The sequence below is a fragment of the Arachis ipaensis genome, chromosome B3 (genome assembly GCF_059453495.1).
Source record: "Arachis ipaensis isolate K30076 ecotype BB chromosome B3, ASM5945349v1, whole genome shotgun sequence".
NCBI lineage: Eukaryota > Viridiplantae > Streptophyta > Magnoliopsida > Fabales > Fabaceae > Arachis > Arachis ipaensis.
This window is the reverse complement of record NC_142438.1, coordinates 140,477,793-140,503,517: the sequence shown is the minus strand read 5'-3', so window position 1 is coordinate 140,503,517 and position 25,725 is coordinate 140,477,793. Positions and strand designations below refer to the sequence as shown.

The 25,725-nt window shown below is 29.2% G+C and overlaps 1 protein-coding gene across 1 annotated transcript; it reads right to left on the bottom strand.

Moving 5' to 3' along the window:
* Nucleotides 1–21,465: 21,465 nt before the first annotated feature.
* Nucleotides 21,466–23,748, bottom strand: LOC107631838 (2-alkenal reductase (NADP(+)-dependent)). Its single transcript, XM_016335407.3, has 4 exons — nt 23,381–23,748; nt 22,755–22,932; nt 22,183–22,432; nt 21,466–22,038 (listed from the first exon to the last, which is right to left on the bottom strand). Exons 1-4 carry the CDS (start codon nt 23,690–23,692, stop codon nt 21,660–21,662), a joined length of 1,119 nt encoding a protein of 372 aa, XP_016190893.2. The 5' UTR covers nt 23,693–23,748; the 3' UTR covers nt 21,466–21,659.
* Between the last annotated feature and the right edge of the window lie 1,977 nt (nt 23,749–25,725).

Here is a 25,725-nt window from a genome sequence, read left to right as displayed (position 1 = left end):
GACCGCACCAATGTTAAACATGAAGCCAACCTTGAGTCTTCCATCTGCATTCCTCAGAAGTCCTCCACAAGTACCGTTTCTCGAATCCGTGAGAACCGAGTCATCAGTATAAATCCTCCTCCGATGAAGACCAACCAATGTCGACAATCTTGGTCAAGGTAATGGCTTTTTTACTTTTATCAGTTTTTTGAAGAACCTCATAATAGTGTTTGACTAAGTTTTGAACTATTATGGAAAGGTCTGAGCTATGGATGCCCGAATTGTTAAAAATCAACTTATTTTGATTTCTCCAAGCTGTATTGTAGGTAGTAACAAATAAGGTGGGTCAAGCATTTCCATTCTTTCTTCGAGCAGTCAAGCATAGATTGTTCTTGAACCAGTTCTAAAAGTTTTAGTTGAAGAATTTGCCTTGTTGACTACTATCAACGCTGCTCATCCATGTTCTACGGATATAGCGACAATCTCGGAGAACATGGAGTAGAGTCTCTTCTTGTCCAGGACACCTGGGGCAACACTCATTACTGGTAAGCCCTATCCTTTTCCTCTTACAATTAGTGAGTAATGCCTCATGCATAACTAGCCATGAAAAAGCTTTAAGACATTATGGGATATTGAGCTTCCAAATATCTCTGAAAATTTTGTCTACATTCTCATTATTTGAAAAATAGACTTCATAGGAAAATTTAATAGTAAAATCTCCCTTTGGTTTTGGTATCCAACCAATAATATCTTCTCCTAAATCAGAATGAGGGGATTTTATAATCTGGATTAACTCTAAAATCTCCTCCGGAAGAATTTGATTTAGCTTGAACCAATCCAAGTCTCCCTCTACTCTCGCATAAACGGCCACCTTCTCATCCCTCCTATTCCCATCAATGGGACTTATAGCAAAATTTTTCAGCAAGCCTATGTCTGGCACCCAGTGATCATTCCAGAAAGATATCTTTTCGCCAATTCCAATTCTCCAAATGACATTAATGCTGAATTGGTTCCAGATCCTTGTAATACCTCTCCAAGCATTCGCACTACTAGCTTTAGAAAGTATCTTAGGAATCGACTGATTTTCACACCCATATTTTTCTTTCATAACTCTGACCCATAGGGACTGATTATCCTGAATAAGATCCCAGGCTAATTTCATGAGGAATAAAGCATTAGTTTCTTCCGCCTTTCGAATACCTAGTCCTCCTATATTTTTCGGCTTGCAAATAGAATTTCACTTTATTAAGTGGATCTTTTTGTTTGCTTCAGTTTCTTCCCAAAGAAAGTCTCTACAAATATTGTCAATTTGATTGCAAACTTCCTTTGAAATCTTCATGGTTTGCATCACATAGTTAGGGATAGATGCCAAGACTAACTGGATGAGGGTGCATCTTTCTGCAAAGGAGAGCATCTTTATATTCCAGCTAGAAAGCTTAGCCTTCATTTTGTCGATGATGAATTGAAAATGTTGCTTATTGCACTTCTCATGAATGAGGGGAACACCAAGGTGCTTTCCTAAGTTGCAAGTTAGGTTGATGCCCAAGTGTTGACTGAGATCCTGCTTGATGGTGTGATTTATATTCTTTGAGAAAAAACATAAGATTTCTGAAAATTTACCCTTTGTCCAGAGCTATCACAGAAAACCTTAAGTGTTTCCTTTATAACCTCCACTTGATCCTTACTAGCTTGTGCAAATAAGACTAAATCATCTGCAAAGCAAAGATGGAAGAGTTTAGGCCCATTTCTAGATAACGTAATAGGTTTCCACTTCCTATCATTAACTCGAGAGTTAATAAGGTGGGAAAGTCTCTCAACGCAAAGTACAAAAAGATAAGGTGAGAGAGATCTCCCTGTTTAATGCCTTTGGAGGGACGAAACTCTTCTGATGGAGACCCATTCCAAATAAGCTTCATAGTTGGCCTAGTTATGCAATATTCAATAACACTAATCAAACTCTCTGGTAGATGTATCTCCCTGAAGGTATGTAAGATAAAATCCCAATTGAACTTATCATATGCCTTCTTTAAGTCAATCTTGATCGTCATAAGGCCTTTTTCGTAGTTATTTGTCCTCATAGAATGAATCACTTCTTGAGCTACCAAAATATTATCTGCACTAACCCTTCCTGGAACAAAACTATCTTGGGTATTAGCAATAAGAAAAGACATATGGAGTTTTAGCCTTTCTACAACAATCTTAGAAATAATCTTATAGACAACATTGTAGAGACTAATAGGCTTAAACTGAGTAAAATTTTCAGGAGCAGGAACTTTAGAAATAATAGAAATGAGAGTCTGGTTAACATTCACAATATTCCTAGGTTCCTAAAAGATAGATCGAACCCAAGTAACCAAAGAGTCCTTGATAGTGTCCTAAGAGAATTGAAAGAATTTATCTGGAATTCCATCTCTCCTGGGGCTTTCAACCCTCCCGTATTGAAAACAGCCTTCTTGACTTCCTCCTCTGAGATGTCCTTCCCTAGCTCCTTGATATCATCATCCATAAGCCTAGGAAAGAAATATGTCAAGGGAAAAGGAAAACAAATCTAATCAGAAGCATACAAATTTTTAAAGAAGCAAACTCCCATATTTTTAAGTGAAACATGATCCTCAATCCAAGAGCCGTGGCTGTCCAAAAGGGACGTGACTCGGTTCCTTCTTCTGTGCCCATTAGCTTTCTGATGAAAATATTTAGTGTTTTTGTCCCCAAATTGGATAATATTACACCTAGACATTTGTTGCCAATAGCTTTCTTCTTGGATGGAAATAACTTCATAGTCCTTCCAAAGATCTTTCTGAAGTTTATTCAGGAAGGGGTTGTGACCAAAAGATAACTTCTTATTAATGTCATCCATACGAAGAAGGATACGGTTCTTCTTTAGGATGATATGACCGAAGACTTCTTTATTCCAAATCTTTACTTTTTCTGTAAACAAAGCTATGCTAAGGATAAGGTCTCCTTTTTTTTATCCCAACTACTGTCTACTAGCTCTTTGTAATTATCATGGAGAATCCAAGGAGCTATGAACCTAAAAGGCTTCGCTCCTCCATAATTGTTGTTCTGATTAAAGTCCAAAAAGAGAGGGAGATGATCCGATTTGAGTCTCGGAAGATGTTTAACACCTGCACTGAAAAAAGCATTAATAAATTCTACATTGCAAATAAATCTATCAAGTATGCATTTTGTGTTCCCCTGTTGTCAAGTAAAGGGTGGCCCAGTAAAATTCAAATCGCTGACACCATAATTAAGGATACAAGAATAAAATCTGTTGCTATCTTGAGAGAGATTTGTACTTCTTTCCGTATCGTTTGACGATAAGATGGAGTTAAAATCTCTCCCTAAGCATGATGGTTCTGAAATGTTAGGAGCTAATCTTTTCAGGGACTCCCATAAAGTCCTTTTGTTCGCTGGTTGTGGGCTGCCATAAACAACAGTGAGCCACCATGTACTAGCTTGCAGGTAGCAAACCTTCATGTGGATGAATTGATTGTGAATATGCATAGGTTCAATCTCCCAATGAGACTTTTTCCAGAGGCACCATATACCTCCCACAAATCCATTCGTCTCGCTTATGCACCACGACTCGAATCCCAACTTCTTAATAATATTTTCTGCTTTCGGCCCTGACACATGAGTTTCTAAGAGAATGCACAAGTTAGCTCTAAATCTGAAAGCAATATCTTTAATAATGGAAGGGAGCTCTTTGACAGTGGCTCCTCTACAATTCTAGATTAAGATATTCATAAAATAAAAGAGAAAATGGGTAGAACCCATCCTAATAAAGAGAGGACTCAAGCCTCCATAGGCTTTGTACTTGATGGAGATGGCTCCATGTCTACTTTCTGTCCTGACAGCTCTATATCCTCTGTATCTGTAAAAGGTTCATCCTCTCCAAGATCAGGGGGTTTAGTTGGTGTCATAACTTCCTTTGGTCCCTTAGCTCCCCCACCCATGATAGAGGAAATAAGAGAGTTAGTGACGCTATTATTAATGCAAGCTACATTGTTGTACTCGCCATTTTGATATTTTTTGGCAATCTCTTTATTCAATCTGCTAAAACTTTGTTAGTAATCACTGTGGTCATTTTTGTTTATCTCATTTTGAACTCTCTTTGCATTACTTGTTGAAGGATCTGTGAGTTGTGAATTAGCATTCACAAGGTCTATTTTGTTTGATTGCTTGGGCTGACTTTGATTGGGCTGTTTCTTCTTACTGATTTCAGTGGGTCTTCCTTTTACATGTGAGGAGGAAGCCTTATATTTTTGCTAATTTTTCTGGTGTCCCACGTTTTTGGGTATAGAATCTCGGTGCTGATTTGATTTTTCCTTTCCTTCTTTAGTTCCTTTATTACTATTGGCGTAATATTCTTGTTTCCCAGAATAGTTGCTCTGATTTTCCTCCGCGTAATCATCTGAATTAACCTCTTCTAAAGCTTGAAATCTGCTTGACTAAAATCTTTCCTTTTTTTCCATATGAGAATCTTCCATCTTCGGCTTGTACCTTCTTTGAATTTTTTTTACTAGCATCCAAAGACCAAAAGGAATTTCCTCTTTAAGGGAAAGACTATTTCCTTTTTTGTCTCTAAAATCTTGATTACTCCCATCAATCTCCTAATTTACCTCCTTTAAAGATTCTACCCGAAATTGTGTTCATGTTCCAACGGCTCCTTTTCATTTTTGTTTGGACTACCACCACCGCATCTGTGGTTGCTCTGATCGACCTCCATGGTAGCTGCTACCACTTTTTCGATAAGATCTCCAATAATTTCATGACATTCTTCTACCTTATGACCATATCGTCCACACTTAAGCAAATCTGGTGGAGACCTTCGTATTAAAGCTTGAAGTCTTTACTAAAAGTTAAAATATATGGAATTAATTTTTTATTCCAATCAATTTTTACACATATCCGTGCAAACTTACTTCTAGAATGAATGGAGGTGAGTTCATCAACTTTGAACATGGTACCCAAAGCTTTCCTAACTTTCCAGAGAAAATATTTGTTATAGAGTTTCGCCGGAAGATTAGGGATCCGAATCCAAACAGCAACCTTTTAGATATTTACTTCTTATGGTATAAATAGCATCTCCATCTCTGGATCAAGAAGTAGTGATCCGCAATCATCCATGGCCCTTCAAACAAAGCTTGGGAGTAATCTTCTTGGTTAAAAAATCTGACAAAGAAAAAATTCTCTTCCAAATTCATAACTCTGACCACATCTTTCTTTGCCCATCTTTTGCTTACCCACCTTTCCATAGTTTGGAGATTAAAATTTTTTCTAAGGGATTTGACAATTAAAGATCTCTTCTATGAATGATACTAATCTTCGTATTCTTTTTGAAAGATGTATGTATTGATTTATAAAAAACAAACAACAAAAATCAAGTTAGTATTTTGAAAGTACTGAGATTATCTTTTTATTTATTAAAAAATATAAATTTATTATTTATTATTTTTTGAAACATTATTGCAAAAAACAAAAACCATAACAACAAATTAAAAGTACAGTTCCAAAATTTTACAATAAAATGCTAAATAAACAATAATTAAGCCTGTCTAAAAAAAAATAGTTGAGTGGTATTAACTCAAATATAAGGTAAATGACTAAATGCAAGAAAGAGATCAAATTTGATTCCTCATAATAACTGTTACGATGGGTAACCGGAGATTATTGGGTTGGATTAGTTTGGCTGGCTCAATCGTTGGAATGAGGGAGTATCCAAGCGGATTGATGATCCAAGGCCCCCGTCCGACTTCGGTATGAGAGAATGAGGGGTGGTACCTGCAAAGACACTCCGATGCCAAAGTCAGCAAAGGGAGCAAAACAGGTCTAGAGAGTATTGGGCTTCTGAAATATCTGAGAAGTGTCAGTGTATTTATAGTGGTGAACACATAACCACCGTTGGTGTAGTTCCGTTATTCATGGGGAATAACCGTCCCTTTATCTTAGGGAGGTTGAGATATGGCTCCAGGAAGTGGGTAGAGAGATTTTAGGGGCAGTTACTCATTTGAATGGGTGTTTATCTGCCAGCTAATCTTCGTCCCGACTTCTTTAGAGCAAGTCGTGGTAGAAACCGACTTCGTGGGGTGAAGGTCGGTGTAGAGCGAGACTTAATCCTTTGGATTGGGCCTTTCGTTTGGACCTGGGCCTTAATCCTTATGATTGGGACAGGTATGAACAATAACCTTTTTTTGTGTGACTAATAACCATTATTATTTATGAATGCAAAAAATTATCCTTGAATTTTCGTGTATATTTATACGTGTTTCATATATATTTTTCAGTAGAATACTCAACTATCAAAATAACAAATAATTAATTTTTTTACAATAACAGAATAATCAAACATTTCATTGAAAAAAAATCTGCCGTTGTTGTATTTTTTAATTTTTATTTATAATTTGATTATAAATATGAATTTAGTTTGATTATATTATTTATAAAATTTGGTTAAAAGTATAACTCTAGATTCATTATTTTGTATTATATGGTAGCTAATTGCTAACTTGTTTCTGATATCCATCCAATAATTAATTTTGGTGCTTCCTTTAATTTAGTTTCACATGTTGTAAAAGAGTAACCACATTAGTATGGAATGATGCATGAGTGTTTATGATTTGGCCGGACTTAATTAGATTCGAATGCGGTCCTAATAAATTATCTATTTTGACTCGATTTAAAAACGATATAAATAAATAGAGTCAGTTTGATATAAAATCAGTATTTATACATTTATAAATTTTATATACTAAAAGTAATAAAATTTTATTTTTAAAAATTAAATTTAATAAATATTGTATCATATTTATATTAAAATAAATTATTTTAAAATAAAAATAATATTATATAATATAAAAAATATTAATTAAAATATAAAAATATAATATAATATTATTAATTTGATTCTAAAATATATATTTTTATTATAAAAAATAATTGGAGACCAGTCAAGTATCCCGAAACATAATGCGACTTGAAAATAACATTAAACAAAAAAATAAACTCCTAATAAAATATACTTTACGTTCAGGCTAAATTTTAAACACTTTTAAAATAATATTTATAACAATTTATAAAGAGGATAGGAAAGTTTATTGTCCAATTTTTACTTTTTCATCTTAACCCTAATAATAAAAAATAACTGATATATCTTTTTATTTTGAAAAAGGTCAAAAAAAGTAAATTATTAATTAACTTTTTTTTCATTTATATTGTGGTTATTTTTTTATTCCGCGCATAACTTTCAATCACTTCGTCTTCTTTCTTATTCCATTCTCTTCTTTCAGCTATTTGTCTACTCTTATTAATTTTTTTTATCTCTTTGTATCTTTTTTCATTTATTAAATTAATTATGTATTACTTTTATTTTTTTCTCTAAAAAATTGTAAGAAAAAATGACTCATAATTAACTATGCCAAAAATTCCTCAATTTTTATGATAACTATAAGAAAAGTGGTTATAACTTTTTAACAATTTGTGGTAATATAAAAGATATTTATTTATACTGGATTAAGGTACCGTCAAAGAAAGATTGAGAGTAAATGGAGTATATATTTTTTTGCAAAAAGGGTATATTTTAGGGATGAAGAAGAAAAAAAATAGTCTTAATTTATATGGTTTAGTACTCCCTTCTCCCTATGTACTCTGTGATATACTGTACTGTACTCTAACTTGCAATTCGGTCTCAACTTTTAACAAATATAAATAGAGAATTCATTATATACATACATGCATTTTTTAAAAAATGATATTATAAAATAATAAATTAAATTTTTTATTTATAATATTATTTAATTGATATATATCTAACTTTTTCTTCCTCATTCTTTTTACTATTTCAACTCTTAGAATTTACAATTATTTTTTACTCTTTTTATTCTTCGGTAATTACTTATTGACTATCCTGTTTATACTTATCTTTATATGATATTTTATGTACATGTTGATTCACATAAGATTTTTAAATTTTTTTAATTATTTTTAAAGTATTATTCATTTTTAAGTATAACTAAAATTAATAATTTAATATAAAGTATTATTCATTCACATAAGATTTTCACGGTATATATATAGAATTTTCTTTCTCATAAACTATGATAAGTTACCAAGGTTTATGTTCATTACGTCGTGGTAGGTTATCACGGTTTATATGTATTTTACTAAAACGTGGTAGATTATCATATTATATAAAACAGTAACAAGACATGAAGGTAAACGATTCTCAATTGTTGTATTTGTGTAAATATTTCTTCCATCCATTTCATTTAGGTAATTTGCCCTAAAAATTCTATAACATATATCATTTATTTCATTTAAATATATATTCTTAAATTTCTAATAATAATAATAATAATTCTAAAATATAAAAAATTTAAAAAATAAACTTACATAATCAAAATAAAAAAGATAATTTATAATATGAAATTTGGGACCATTAATATTTTTACATTTTTTTTAATAGTATAATTTTTTTTATAGAAATAGAAAAAGGAGTTGTTAAGCGGCGGAATAAAAAGAAGAGAGAAAGGTGTTACTAGAGTACTAGGTGGGTTCAAAGTGAAAGTAATCTCGGAAGGAAGGAATAAGTACAGGAAGAGGCATATTAGTATAAGTGGCACCGCTGTGAGGAGAAAAGCATGCACGACACGTGGTGGAAATTACACAACGGTTCAATTTGTGCTCCTTCTCCTCAGTCTCTCACACAGACACACACAAGTAGCCTTGACACCCAAGCAACCACCATGGCACCGTCCAAGATTCCACGGTAAACGGTCTAACTCTAACAGACCCACTCACAATTCAGAAGTCATCATCAACTCCGAGACCGTTGGTATGCCTAACCACTCATTTTTGTTTGACGATGATTGGCTAGCATTCATTCGTTTGAGAATGTACAGTTATTTAACCGAGTCGTGTTACTCTCATGCTCTACATGTAAAAGGTTTTTAATAAAAAACAAATCCAACAGAATCAATTCATTCATTCGTTCGTTCGTTTTTATTTTGATTTTTTAGTAGTGTCGACAATGCAAAAACAGAAGCCAAGAAAATCATGAAAGGAATCAACAAGAACAGCGACCCCAAAAGTAGACCTAATCAGTAACTTACCGGATTTCTTGCTTTTTCATATTCTCTCGTTCCTCCCAACAAGATGTGCCATAGCCACCAGCACCGGTGGCGCCACCTTGGAAGGATCTTCTAGTCTTGGATTTAGACAATAGCGAAGAGAGTCCTTATTATCTGTCCGGAGGGAGACATCGATTTGTTGCTTTCGTCGACTCTGATTTCGGTCAGCGCACGGCTATCCATGTCGAGAAGCTTCGCCTCACTTGTCAATAACAACATATAATGGGAATCCGGAAAGTTTAGTATCCAATTCTTTTTTTCTATTCAACCCTCGTTTTTATAAATTATGTAATTGTTTCATTTTTCACCTTCAAAGAAATTTAAAAAAAAATGACAATGAGTAATAGCTCAAATGGCATAGACTCCCCATGTTCAATTAAGAGGTTGCGGGTTCAAATCTCCTATCTTTGATAAAAAAAAAAAGAAATTTAAGGTAATTTTTTTTAATTAAATGTAGAACGAATAATTTTTTTAAAATTATTATCATACTATTTTAGTTTAATATACTCTTTATACTTATACAATATATAATGATAATTGGTGTCTAAATTTAAGTTCCAATATTACTCTTAAAAGAAATTTATTATTAAAAAATTCTTTCGTTTATTATGTTAAATAAAAATTTTTTACCCATTCTTTTACAATAACCTCATTAAGATATTCCTATTAGATGTAAATTATTGTTACATATTTTTTTATTAGGATATATTTTTTAAAGAATAAAAGTAAAATAGTTCAATCTATAACAATATATAATGAGAATACGGAAGGTTTAGTATCCAGTTCTTTTTTTTCCTATTTTATCCTCGTTTTTATAATTTAAAATTATAGACTCAATCACGTACTCACGTTCTCTAAATTATGTAAATACTTTATTTTTCACTTTCAAAGAAATTTAAAGAAATTGCTTACCCTCAATAGTAAGATTATAAAAATGGCTCTAATTGTACAATAATTTAAACAAGGTAATTTTTTTTATATTAAATGTAGAACGAATAATTTTTCCTTTTAAACTATTATCATATTATTTTGGTTTAATATACTCTTGATACTTATACAATATATAATGGTAATTGGTCTCTAAATTTAAGTTCCAATATTACTCTTAAAGAGAGATTTATTATTAAAAAAATTCTTTCGTCAATTACGTTAAATAAAAAAATTTCTACCCATTTTTTACAGTAACCTCGTTAAAATATTCCTATTAGATGTAAATTATTGTTACAGATTTTTTTATTAGGATATGTTTTTAACGAATAAAAGAAAAATAGTTCAAATTATTAGCGTACCTTTTTAATATATTCTAAGTACATACACAATATATAATATCGCTTAGCGTTCAAATTTAAGTTCCAATATCTATATCTATAACAATATATAATGGGAGTACAGGAAGTTTAGTATCCAATTCTTTTTTTCCTATTCTACCTTAGTTTTTATAAATTATGTAACTGCTTCACTTTCCACCTTCAAATAAATTTAAAAAAATTGATCACCCTCAATCGTAAGATTATAAAAATGGCTCCAATTGCACAATAGGTTAAACAAGGTAATTTTTTTTAATTAAATGTAGAACGAATAATTTTTTTTAAAATTATTATCATACTATTTTAGTTTAATATACTCTTAATATTTATACAATATATAATGATAATTGGTGTCTAAATTTAAGTTCTAATATTACCCTTAAAGAGAGATTTATTATTAAAAAAATTCTTTCGTCAATTACGTTAAATAAAAAAATTTCTATCCATTTTTTTACAATAACCTCAATAAGATATTCCTATTAGATGTAAATTATTGTTACAGATTTTGTTATTAGGATATGTTTTTAAGGAATAAAAGTAAAATAGTTCAATAAGGATAATTTTTCTTAAAAATAAATTTACACAGAATAATTTTTCTCTTTAAATTATTAGCGTACTTTTTTAATATACTCTTAAGTACCTACACAATATATAATATTAATTAGCGTTCAAATTTAAGTTCCAATATTGTTATTAATGAGAGAGGTTTATTATTTTTTTAAAAATTTATACACAATAATTTTTATGTTAATATATCATGATTCATTTTAAGTTCCAATATTGTTATTAATGAGAGAGGTTTATTATTTTTTTAAAAATTTATACACAATAATTTTTGTGTTAATATATCATGATTCATTTTGCATATCATATTTATTCATCTAAGTTTACGGAGTGGCTTAAAAAATTATATTTAACTAATTTTTTAATCTTTTAACTATTTTATATTTTGAGATTTAAAATTTTGTATTTTTATTTTTATTCAAGGTTTATTTTTATATTTTATTTTAATTCTGTTAATCAAAACTATGAATATTAATTTTAATTTTTAATTTGTAGGTAAATAAAAAGATGAGACTTTTTTTATAAACTAAATTATTGAAAAACTTATTTATTATAGAAAAAGTTAAGTCTATTTCTCGACTATAAGAATACATATCATTCACTTATGAATGTAACCAAAATAAATATAAATTTATTCAATTTTTTAAAATTTATATTAATTATTAAAATTATGATATAATGAATGTCCTCCTATAAAAACATAAAAATGACTTCATAACTATTTTTTTGTTAGGAGAAAATATGACTCAATAAGTATAAAATTTAATTAAAACAACTATAGATAAGTAAAATAAGTAACAACAAAATGAACATAAAATTTAATTTTTCTGTTATTTGGTATAAAAATAAGTATAATAAAATAAATCATCGTTCTCATATATAATGACATAAAATTTGACATTATCCTTTTTTAGAACTATTTATTTTTTTTTAATTTTTATCTTTATTTTTGTACTTTATTTTAATTTTGTTAAATAAAAAAATACTAATATCATTTAACTTTAATTTTTAACTTTTATCATAAATAAAAATATATGACTTTGTGTACATTAAATAATAAAAAAATATTCATAACAGTAAAAATTAAGTTTACTCTTTCGTTATATTTATAGGAGTGTAAATGATTCACAAGTGTTACAAAACCTTTTTTTTTTACTTTATTTTTAAAGTAGTATTCACTTTTGAGTATAATAATTACGAATTAATATAAATGATTCACAAGTGTTACAAAACCTTTTTTTTTTACTTTATTTTTAAAGTAGTATTCACTTTTGAGTGTAATAATTACGAATTAATATATGATCATAACTAATTGCGATTGAAAAGAAGGTAAAATGAGAAGAAGAGACAACAAGCTAATATAAGAGTGACGGTGAGCCAACGATAAATATGTAGATAGATAATGGTAAGAAAAAAGAATAATGAAAACAAAAATTAAAAATTCTAAAAGAATAATAAAACTAAAGATAATTTAAAATGTTGAATATAAAATTATTAGAAATAAAAGTTTTTTAGCCATTAAAATTATGCGAAAAAAAGAGTGATTTAAATATAAATTTTTATATCTACTTTAGATTAAATAAAATTGAGAAATAAATAAATTTATAAATATTTATAAATTTTTATTTTCATTGTTACACATAATAACAACTTAATAATTTTAGTATTATACTTAAATTAATTTAAATTTTATTATTCTATATATTAAAAAAATTAAATAATTTATAGATTTTTTTATTTTTATTTATTTATTTATTCTATACAAAATTTTTGAATGCTTGATATCTTAAATATTTTCTTAAAATGATAAAGTATGAAAAATAAATATCTATATAATAGTTATACATCTAGATATCTAAATCAAATAAAAAAATGATTTTTTAGCAAATTTTTAACAACTCAAAAGTTAACATAATAGATAGTTATGGATCAAAGTGGTGAACAAAAATAAGAGATATCATAATCGTACGGTGGTAATTGATTACGGTTGTGGTTAATAAAAAAAACAAGGAAAGAAAATAAAACAAGGCAAAGTAACGATGAGACAATAATAGTTATTATACATGTAAAAAGAATGATAAGAAAAAATGGATATAATCAAAATAAAAATTAATAATTTTAAAATAATAATAAAATTAAAAATAATTAAAGATGTTTAATATAAGATTAAAAAAATAATTTTTTTATCTATTAAAATTATGCATAAAGATAAAAAGTGTTTTAAATATAAATTTTTAAATTTATTTTAAATTAAATAAGATTAAAAAAATAAATAAATTTAATATATGAATAACTAATTTGTAAACAATGTTAGTAAATTTTTATCTTAATTTTATTATACATAATAATAATATAATTTTTTCTTACTTTTTTCAATTTAAATTTAATTATTTTATATTTTTTACATATATTAAATAATTTAAAATATTTTATTTTTAATTATTGATATAAAATTTATTATTTTAAAAATAAAAATATAAAAATAATTTTTTAATTCAATAAAAAAGTGGCTGAAAAAAATAAATTAAAAATATTATAAATCAATAGACCACATTCAAAGTTTTTTAAAAAATACAATAGAAGTATTATTATTTTGAAAATACTCTTTATGTATTTAAGCATAATTGAGAATAAAATTCTATTCTATCGAATATTTCACCTTATATTATCTAGAACTTTAAACTAGGACAATTTTATATTACCTCTTTATTGTGTGCTTTTATAATTTAACATTTTAAAAATTTTTTATAGTAATTTTAATTTCAACAAAATATGATATAAATAAGATCACATTAATATTAAAATAAAAAATATTTATCAAATAAATTTAAAAAATAAATAATATATTAAAAAAATAAAATTAATTTCTTAAAAACAATATATAGAAAAGTGGCTAAACAGACACGTTAGTGTCTGTTGAGCTGCTAGTATATAAAAACGTAATTATTCTTTGGACATACCCAAGTCTAAACAAACTTTTCGAGATAAATCGATTTAAACTATTTGGAAACCGAGGACTTAAATAAATAGTGATCGATTTCCACGATCCACGATTATACCAAACCAACCTTAAATCTGTAATTTGAAACATGTAGCTTTCAAGGTTTCCTTTTGAAAAAAATCACAAAACACTTATAGCCCACAAGCCACAATTGATGCAAAATTTGAGATTGATATGACCCATAAAAGATAATGCTATAGTAAAGACTAAAGAGTGAAATTTAGTACAGAATAAAGATTTTTTTTAATAAAAAATATTTATCTAAAAAATTTCTTTCTTCAACAATTTTATTCTTCATAAAAAAAATTCCATCCATAAATTGTATTGTGACTAACTGACTATGAGAATGCCAATTCGTCATTCACACTTGACACGGAAATTAACATTAGTAAACTTTGGTTGAAAAAATTCATACATCAATTGGAACATAAAATCACACGTATATTATTGAAGCTTAAATAAAATAATTTTAAATTATTTGAGTTATTATCGCCTAAATTCTTTTCTGAACACTAACAAGTCCAAACTATAACATAACAACGGACTTGATATTCGTGAATTTTATTTTATATTAAAACAAAATTAAAAAAGTTCAGACAAAAAAAAATATATATATAAATAGTATGGGATAAGATAGCCTTTCTTTCATCCTCTTCTTCGAGGAGTTCTATTAATTTTGAAAATAGAAAATTTCAAAAAAAAAACTAAAATCTAACTATTTTTTCTAGTTAGATAATCTACACATCTGTTATCTTTTTTATGAGTCAGTATAAAATAAATTTTGTAATCATAATTGTTTAGCTCATTTGTAAAAATTTCACTCATTTTTTTTGAGAGATGCTAAAATAATACTTCTATTCTCTCTATTTGTAAAATATATATTCCTCTCTATTATAACTTTTAAATTTTTTTTTAATCTATTTTAAATTTTGTGTTAACTAATATTAATTTTATTCATTTTCAAGAAAAAATAAATTATTTTTTTATAAAAATATCCTTTAATAAAAATTTTATTTTTTTCATTAAATATTGCTTACCAAAATATCTTTTAATAAATTATTTTTTAAGATATCCTTTAATAATTTTTTAATTATTAAATTGTGATTTTATCAAAATTTTCGTTAACAATTATTTTTATATTTTACTTATCAATATATATTATTTTAAAATTAAATAAAAAAATTTTACCACTGTTAATATGTATAACAATTAATATATATTGATATTGAAAAATAATCTTACCAAGATTTTTTTTATTGTTAAATAATATATATTGATATAAAAAAATTAATAGTAAAATATAACTATAATTGTTAACGTAAATTTTGGTAAAATTATAATTTAATAATTAAAAAATTATTGAAGGATATCTTAGAAAAAAACAATTTAATTATTAATTAAAAAAATATTTTGGTAAAAATATAATTTAATCAATAAAAAATAATTTATTAAATGGTATTTTGGGACACATGAAAAAAAAGGCTAAAAAATAAGATCAAGCTTTAACGTGTTTCTTCTGCAAGAAGGTGGGACACATGAAGAAGAATTGTACCAAATATGTTACTTGGCGTGTAAAGAATGGTATGATTCTTATTTTCATTTGTTTTGAGGCTAATTTAAATTATGCATTTGTTGATACTTGGCGGGTAGATTCTGCTGCTACTACTCATGTAAATGTTACTATGCAGGATTGCCTGTGTGAAACCAATCTCCAAGTAATGCTGAAAGATACATTTATGTGGCAGATGGCAATATAGTTACAGTTGAAGTTACATAAACCTTTAGATTATGTTCTACGAGTGGATTTTACTTAGATTTGTTTGAAACATTTTATGTATCATCGTTTAGATAGAATTTAGTTTCTGTTTCTCATTTGGACAAATCAGATTATTTTTGTTCATTCGGAAACAATAAAGTCAGTTTCTTTTATAATTCAAATAATATTTGCTATGGTTGTTTGATGGATAATCTATACAGGCTTGATTTGAATTCCTATAATAAAATACTACAAACAGGTACAAAACAACAACTAAATGAGAATTCGGCATCATTATAGCACAAACACCTAGGTCATATCTCTAAACAGAGAATTCAGATGCTTGTGTCGGATGAAATTTTTGGACCCCTAAATTTGGCGGATTTTGAAGTCTGCATTGAGTGCATAAAGGGAAAAAGGACAAACAAAAGGAGATTAGGTGCCGAGAGAGCTAAATATGTCTTATAACTGATACATACCGATATATGTGGCTCATTCCCTATTGTCTCTTAGAATGGACAACGGTATTTTATTACGTTCATAGATGATTACTCTCGTTATGATATCTATATTTAATTCATGAAAAGTCCCAAGCCTTGAATATTTTCAAGTCTTTCAAAGCTGAAGTTGAACTTCAACTTGGGAATAAAATTAAAGTTGTCAAATCTGATCGTGGTGGTGAATATTACGAAAAATATGTCGGTTCAGGTGAGCAATGTCCCGGGCCTTTTACTCTTTTTTAGAGGAGTGTGGTATTGCTCCGTAATACACCATGCTAGGCAAACCTAGCATGAATAGTGTTGCAGAGCGAATGAACTGAACACTTAAGGACATGGTAAGAAGTATGATTAGTCATTATTCCTTACCTGCATCATTCTGGAGAAAAGTCTTAAAGACCACAGTGTACATCCTTAATAGGGTGCCAAACAAAGCAGTTAACAAAACCCCTTATGAAATTTTAAGTGAGAAAAGATCCAGTATAAAGCATTTGTACATTTGGGGATGTCCAGCTGAGGTGCGACCTTATAGGCTGCATGAAAGAAAATTAGACTCAAGAACAATTAGTTGCTACTTTGTTGGTTACATTGAGCATTCATGGAGGTACAAGTTTTACAATCTTACATCAAGGTCTATTTTTGAAATTGAAAATGCGAGATTTCTTGAGGATGTTGAGTTTGGAGGAAAGAAAACATTAGGAATGTTACTTTTGATGAGGATTCTGTAATTGATAATGATCAGGTCTTTGTACCTATTATTGTTCAAGATGCAGTTACAGTACAAGAGCACATTGAGAATCCTACTGTAGATCCAATTACAGTACAAGAGAACAATGAGAATATTGTTGTTGCTCAAAATACTGCTACAGTACCAGAGAATAATGAGAATCCTCCTCAATCCCAACCCATACAGCAAGCTCAACAACCTCAAGAAGTGCCATTAAAGAGATCCAATAGAGAAAGGAGAAGTGTAATTTCAGATGAATATGTAGTCTATCTCCAAAAATATGAGGATAGAATTGGTTTGACAGAAAATGACCTAATAAATTTTCTGCAAGCCATGCAAAGTTCTAACTTTGAAAATTAGATTGATACCATGAAAGAAGATATGAAGTTTATGAAAGACAATGACGTTTGGGATATCCTAAATTACCTAAAGGTGTGAAACCAATTGGTTGTAAATGAATATTTAAAACCAAAAGGGATTTTAAGGGTAATGTCAAGAGATATAAAGCTCGTCTGGTCGCTAAAGGCTTTACTCAAAAGGAAGGCATAGACTATAAAAAGACTTCTCTTCGGTATCATCGAAAGACTCTTTTAGAACCATAATGACACTAGTAGCTCATTTTGACTTGGAGCTACATCAGATGGATGTAAAGACAACATTTCTCAATGGTGACATTGATAAAACGATGTATATGGTACAACTAGAAAATTTTGTATCAGGCAATTCAAAATCTATGGTTTGTAAGTTAAAGAAATCCATCTATGGTCTCAAACAAGCTTCCCATCAATGGTATCACAAGTTTCATCAAGTCATTACCTCATATGATTTTAAGGTAAATATCATAGATGAATGTGTATACCGCAAGTTCAGTGGGAGTAAATACATATTTTTCGTCTTATATGTTGATGACATTTTACTTGCCAGTAACGATATAAGCTTGTTGCATGAAACTAAGAAATTTCTATCGATCAATTTCGAAATGAAAGATTTTAGTGATGCCTCTTTTTGTATTAGGAATCGAGATACCAAGAAATCTCTCTTAATGTATTATTGGATTATTACAAAAGAACTATATCGAAAAGATTTTAAGTAGATATGACATGGAAAGCTATAGACCAATGGACACACCCGTAGCTAAAGGAGACAAGTTTAGTCTCAAACAATGCCCCAAAAATGATCTTGAGAGGACAACAATGCATGATAAACCTTATGCATCAGCACTAGGGAGCTTAATGTATGCTCAAGTCTGCACACGTCCCGATATATCATTCATAGTGGGAATTGGGTAGATACTTGAGCATCTTGACATGGATCATTGGATAACTGTTAAACGTATAATGCATTATCTGAAGAGAACAAAGGATGACATGCTTACTTATCAGAGATAAAAAAATTTGGAGATCATTAGGTACTCTGATTCCGATTTTACGGGATGCCAAGATAGTAGACGCTTTACTTCAGGCTGTGTCTTCATGTTGGTTGGAGGAGCTATCGCGTGGAAGTCTAATAAACAGACTCTTGTAGCTTCCTCAACAATGAAGGCGGAGTGCGTTGCTTGCTTTGAGGCATCCAAACATGGCATATGGTTACAAAACTTTGTCACTGAGCTTCGTATAGTAGATAACATTGAAAGGCCAATGAAAAATTTTGTGACAATAAGTCAACAGTACTATACTCCAACCACAATAAGAGCTTGACGAAATCGAAACATATAGACATCAAATTCTTAGTTGTCAAGGAGAAAGTTCAAGAAAAATAGATTTTCATAGAACATAGGAACAGAGTATATGCTAGCAAATCCATTAACCAAAGGATTAATCCCTAAAGCCTTTCATGAATACACTGCTCGGATGGTGTCAATACATGTGATGTATTGGTTTAGTGGGAGTTTATTTTATGCTATATGTCCTATGATAGATATTGAATTATCTTTCTGCAGAATTAAATTGATGGTTTATTTCATATTATGTGAAATATTTATTTTGTAATATTTGATGTGTTTGATCTCAATAAAGTTTTAAAGTTGGACCAACTGAAAATAGACATGCATGAGATCACTTGGCATGTAATTTTCATATTACTCATCCAATTTTGATCAATATCGTTAAGTATATTAGGATGGTTGATGGTAATTAGTGGCTAAGAGAAGTGGGAGTTGAATCTTAGCCCCTTTTTTGCTGAGTATCGATTGCTGCCTTTTCAAAGAACTTTAGGATATATTTCGATTTTTGTCTCGTAACTAGTCAAGAGACATTTTTATTTTGTCTCATAACCGATTAGGAGATATTTTTAGTTTTTGTCTCCTACGCAACAGAAACAAAATATGAGTAGAAGAGAAAGAGAAAATCACACCCAGAAGTATCCTGGTTCAGCTGCTAAGTGCAATGTAGCCTACATCCAGTCTCCATCACAACTGTGACGGAATTTTACTATAATCATCAGATTACATACATCAATTCTTCCCTAGGAACTACACATTCCTATATGGGACAAATCCAGATTCTATTCCCAAATCTGAACTTGACTTGGTCACCTACCAAGCTTTCAACCGCAAAGTGCTAACCCAACTTGTAAGGGAATCCCCACAAGATCATGAAACACAACATACAGATGTACAAAGGAACTCTTAGACATCTATGACTTTTTCTTTAATTTTACTCTCTCTACCTTTTTCCTCTCACTGGCTTTTTCTTACAAACCTCACTCTGTTTGTCTTTTACCATGAGTCTCAGACAGACAAAATTAAAGAAAAGAAAACAGAATGTAACCCATTGAAGGAGAAGAAATCTGTTAGCTTAGGGTAGCTATGAGAACTCTGTGCTTACTCTCCTTGCTTCAACCCTTGGCCGTTCACCCTTATTATAGAAGGGAAAGCTTCCAAGGTTGAAACCGGTTCAACCATGCCACCAACATCTTCTCCAACACAAGGCCGGTTCGGACAGAGAGAAGAGAGAGGAAAAACTGAAAACAAATCAAACGCATGTACCTCTCTCTCATCCCTTCTCATTAAGCTTCATCAATCTGAGCCTTTCATCTTGACTTTGGCCTCAAGAATGAATTCTGACCCTTGATGACTCCTTGATCCTTGACAGCTCCTTTCTTTCCATATTTGCTTCTTCCTCCACGTAACTCCAATAGCTACCTTCTGTCTTGGATGAACAAAAATAGAAACTAACTTTACCACAGAGATCTTCTTCTCTGATCGAGGCCGATTGCTTCTATTCTTGGCATAAAGATCTTGAAGCTTCTTCTTGAATATCTTACCTTTAGTAGCAAAAATCTTAGCAACTCCATGCTTCGGATCTTCCTTTTGCAAAGGCCATCATCCTAGCCTTTTGCTTCTTCATAGCTTCACTGTTTTTCTCTGATAACTTCTTCAATCTTCTTTCTCTGATGGAAGTGATAACCAAAAACAAGAGAGAGAAGAGAGAAAAGAAAGAAAGAAACTTTCAAAGGAAGTAATGAATGATATTAAAACAAATTAATTTTTCACTTCCATTCCTCTATGCATAAAGTAACGTGTGGAGTCATTTAATGCAATCAAATCAATTTTAATTTTTCTTTTCGGTTACCAATGCATGAATTTAATTGAATTAAAATTTGAATTCCATTTCACAATTGGGAGTAGATAATCGAACCAAGCATGCTCTATTTTCTTTCTTTCTTCAATTTCGGACCAAGGCTTGTTGGTCTCTCAACAAAAATTAATTTGGGCTATTCACATGAAACTTGACCTAAATAGTTTTGATGTCCATTTAACTGATTCAGCCATATAGTTTAGAATTATTTTTGCAAAGGCTGAATACTTTCTCATAATATTGGGCTTATGTGACTTTTGGCCCAATGCAAATCTGCACACTAAACAAAATCATTAGACAAACAATTGGAAGCAAAAATTAAATTAACAATTTTTCTTTAATTAATAATGTTTGATCATCATCATATTTCAAGTTTTCCAAATTCAACAATGGTGATTATCGTGATTCAGTCACGACATTAATGTGATAAAAGTTGCGGTAATTCCATATCTAATATATGAGACGGACCAAATTGTTAAAATAATAAGGGAAATAGCATTCAGATGCGCGTATAAAGTTTATAAGATGTGATTATCTCAAGAAATAATATATGTATAGCCCAAGTGGGAGATTGTTAGGAAATTATTTAATTTTCTAATTTGTTTTTGGATAATACATATATTAATTATAATCACAAATTATGCTATTTCAAATTAAATGACTTATATAATTGTTATTTCATTTATTATTATAAATGCTAAATTAAATAAGTCATAATTACTTTTGTTTGGAATTAAATGAGAATAAAACCAGATATTATCTTTGTGGACTTTAGATACTATTTCTATTTGGACGATTTAATGGGTGCTATACTCAAATATAAATAATGACTTTAGAGTTTCGGTTTCCAATATACCAAAGCCGCCTCAACAACTCTTTTTCCATCAGAGGAGTTGCAATTCAGCCAACCTATTAGGAATACAGTAGGTTTTGGTTGAGAAAGACTGAGACAACTCTTCCATTAATTTTTAATTTCTATGAGTAAAGATACATTTCTACACTGTAATATATAATTTTTAGTGATTCAATATGGATGATGTGGATTATAAAACAATTTATTCCAAAAAAAATTAACTTGTATTTAATTTTTTTAACCCTACTATGATGCATGATTATGATTGATCATTGAGGAGGAAGGGCAACAATTTGCTTTCCGAAGTTGCGACCAGTGAATAGTCCAACAAGAGCAGCGGGTCCATTTTCAAGTCCTTCAACAATGTCTTCAACATAGAAAATCTTCTTGTCCCTAATGTAAGGCAATACAAGCTCCAAGATCTTAGGATATAGATGATGGTAATCTCTGTGTGTGAATCCTTTCACAGTAAGTCTCTTCAATGCCAGCAGCATCACATTCCTTAGGAGTTCAGGCTCATCAAGATTGTATTGCGAAATCATTCCACATATCGCGATTCGGCCATGGACCTTCATGTTAAGCAGAACTGCATCAAGCATTTTCCCCCCAACATGATCAAGGTAGAAATCAATGCCTTCAGGGCAGCACCTAATTCATCCCACAAAATTATAATCAAATTTATAAACTCATCTGAAGACGCACCATTATTTAGTAAGTTTGAAACTTATAATCATAAAAATTCTGATACTATGTCATAAAGATATTAATTTTAAATAGTTAATTTAGCACTACCTTTTTAAAGCTGCATCTAAATCAGGCTCTTGCTTGTAATTGAAGGCATCATCAAAACCAAACTTGTTCTTTAGAAGATTAATCTTTTGTTGGGTGCCAGCACTTCCAACCACATAACAACCAAGCAATTTGGCAAACTGTCCAGCTATTTGACCAACAGCACCTGATGCTGCTGAGATGAACACACATTCTCCCTTTTTTGGAAGACCAACTTCATAGATTGCAGCATATGCAGTAATTCCAGGCATCCCTATTCAAATAACTCAAAAGAACTAAGTAAACATCATCAAGTCTTGAACTAGATCGTATACAAATGGTTACTAAACTTAGCCAGTGTTATTATAGGTAAATGGGTCGGAACTAATTAAACCTTAATTGGATCGATCCTTAAATTTGTCAAACTAGATATATAAAGACAGATTCTTTAAAATTTATTTTCTATAAAGACTAGTAAAACGGTTCGAATGTGTTTGGTTTGACATTTTGAAACATTAAAAACACGTTTAAATTTTTTGAACATTTCAATTTCTTGAATATAACCGTTAAAGTTAATGCATAGAGAGATCAATTACCAAGAATTCCAGTGTAATGTGTGAGGGGCACATCAGTGTGGTGAATTTTCTTGAGCTGCTCTGGATTTTGAATGAGACTATATTCTTCCCAACTAGTTGTTCCCCAAACTAAGTCACCAGCACTAAACTCAGCATGCCCTGAATCCAGAACCTTAGCCACTCCAAACCCATTAATCGGCTGCAACAATTAAAATTAAAATAAACATAAAATTTATAAATAAATGTTTTATATTTGTATCAAATATATTTCTGACAACTAATTTTTTAAAAAAAACTAGGACTAATCTAATAATAATACATGATAAATATATTTGATTTACTTGTATTAATGATTATTCTTGTGAAGTTATTCTTAAATTGGTCATTTTTTCTTTTTTTAAAACATTAGTTATTAGAGATAAATTTGATGCAAATTAAAAATTTTAATTCTATGATAAAATTGAAAATTTTTAAAATTTTTAACAAATTTTAAAGATAAAAAATATACTTCTCTCGCTTTTAATAATTTTCGCTTTTATGATTTATAAACAAAATAAAAAAAAAACAGTACTTTCAATTTCATAAATTTCTAAAATAAAAAGAAAAATAAAAACCAACCGATAATTAAAGTCGTTTATAATACTTACAGATCCAGGGACATAAGACTCGGATTGGTGGGAAGGGGAATGGGGATTTTTCCTCATGCGGAATTGCATGGTTGGATCGCATGAAAGGTACAAGTTCTTCACCAACACACCATTTGAGCCTTCTGGAACCTTCAGTTTATTAATGGTACTTGTTACTATGTACATGTCAGATTCTTTGGGATATCCACTCACATAATCTCTCAGTATAACTTGTTTGTTCTTTACTTCCTCTGCTCTCCAATCATTTCTACTCTTCTCACCCATGATCGATAGATACATGATGGTTAATGATATGTAATTTCTAGTTTTCATTTCTATTTATAGGTTAGCACACCCAAAAGCTCCATCTCTAATAAAATTTAGGTATCAAATTAGTCATATCTAATTATATATATTTATACATATTAATTTATATATTTTTTAATTAAATAATCCATCACTAAAATAATAAAATCTATCACAATAAAATAATATAATTAAATTTATTTATAATAATATAATAAAAATTTATCAAATATAAAAAATATATTTTTATACATAATATGATTAATTACTAACTTATTTTTATAGGCATAAAATAATTGGTTAGAAGTTAAAACAAAATACGAGTTATTTTATAATCTCTTTTATCGTGTTTAACTGTTCGACATAGTCTAGGGGCCATCAATTTTTGTATTTTGTGGCCAGCACTTAACCATAAAAAAAAAATGAGTAATCTCTTATCATTAGATGTAATCTCACATCATTAAAAAGATTATTAATAATTAATTGATGATTACAAAATATAAAAGTTGCTGCCTTAACACTCCTCAAAACAAAAAGTAAAAAATTTTACTTCTCATTCTCTCGATAAATTAAACACAAATACCTTACATATCGTAGAATATTCCTTTGTTTTATTAATAAAATAAGGTGCCGCAAGAGCTTACGCTTCTTATCCCTTGACTTCGATTTATAGCTTAATTATCAAAGTTGACGTCAGTGCTTACAACGTAACAGAGAGATAATTAAATTTCTTGATTTTACTTTTATATATATAGAAGCCTGTTGGCAGTCCTAATATGATTTTTCGTTAATTAATTAAGGTCTCAACTTTCAAGTATCCACTTTCAAATGAGACTCGGTTCCGTTGCCAATTTTGTTTGTTAGTTATAAAGAATCAATCATTCAAAGAAAAAAAAATGATACTGTTTCAGTAAAAACCGAAAAAAAAAAGTGAGTTTATTGTACAATCGTTAAACACTACAAGAAATAAAGGGATTTAGCTATGAAAAAAACTGTAGCTAAACTCTAAGATAGGTAGTAATCATATATTGACTATATAAGAATATTTGTGACCAATCAGAAGATTATATTTTTAATTTGTCACGATTTTAGAGTTATTAGCCATATTTTTAAATATTGTGGAGACCTTTGAATAATCACCATTTATATAGGTCAGATTTTTTAACCACAATTTTTTTCGTGGCTAACATCAGGTTATTTAATCACATTATTTTTGTGACTATCTCACACTGTTTTTTAAATATAATCTGTGACTAATTTGTGCTAATTTTTTCTAATTGAACAATTTTATTAAATTAAAATTATATTTATATATAACATTAATAACAAAAATCAAACTTTTTAAATATATAATATTTAATATTTTTTATTAAATAATAATAATAATAATAATAATAATAATAATAATAATAATAATAATAATACAAGTCTAAACTTGTATATAATAAAAAATAAAAAAAAATTATCATAAATAAAAAAATTATTATCTTCTAAAATAAATATATTTAAAATTTTAACTATTATTTATTCAATACACCAATTAAATGTTTAGTATATCATTGGATAAATTAGACATTTTATCACCATATTTTGATAACAAAAATTTGTGCAGGCTGCTAACTGGATTTTAGTTTCTTCATATCCATAACTTTTTCTCTAAAGTTTCAATCAGCTTCACTAAATTTATCACATGTTACTGAGATACGTTACTGGAGACTCCACCGGTTACAAACTCAAAAATACGTTGGACTTGCCAAAATTTACCGGACATACAACACTACCAAAACAACGTATACGCCCTATATTTTCAGCACCAAAGACCTTTTCAATTTACAGCGTTGCTGTATGGGCCATTACACCCAAAAATCGTACCAATAAATTCGCGCTATTATCTCGACCTTGTCCATGACCATTAAATTCTGTCATGACTTTTTTATCATTTTTCAAATGCCAAACTTAAATTGCTGTTATTTTACGAGTTGTGATTTATTTCTTAGAAGTGTCTACAACCGAATGCAAAATTGAATAAAAGATTTAAACCAGATATTAGAACTAAAAAA

Excerpts from the sequence above, each read along its gene's own strand:
- LOC107631838 (XM_016335407.3), bottom strand. The coding sequence starts at position 23,692 with ATGAAAACTAGAAATTACATATCATTAACCATCATGTATCTATCGATC. Across the intron at positions 22,933-23,380 it reads AGTCTTATGTCCCTGGATCT|CCGATTAATGGGTTTGGAGT; the intron begins GTAAGTATTATA and ends TAATTGTTGCAG. Across the intron at positions 22,039-22,182 it reads TTAGATGCAGCTTTAAAAAG|GTGCTGCCCTGAAGGCATTG; the intron begins GTAGTGCTAAAT and ends GGGATGAATTAG.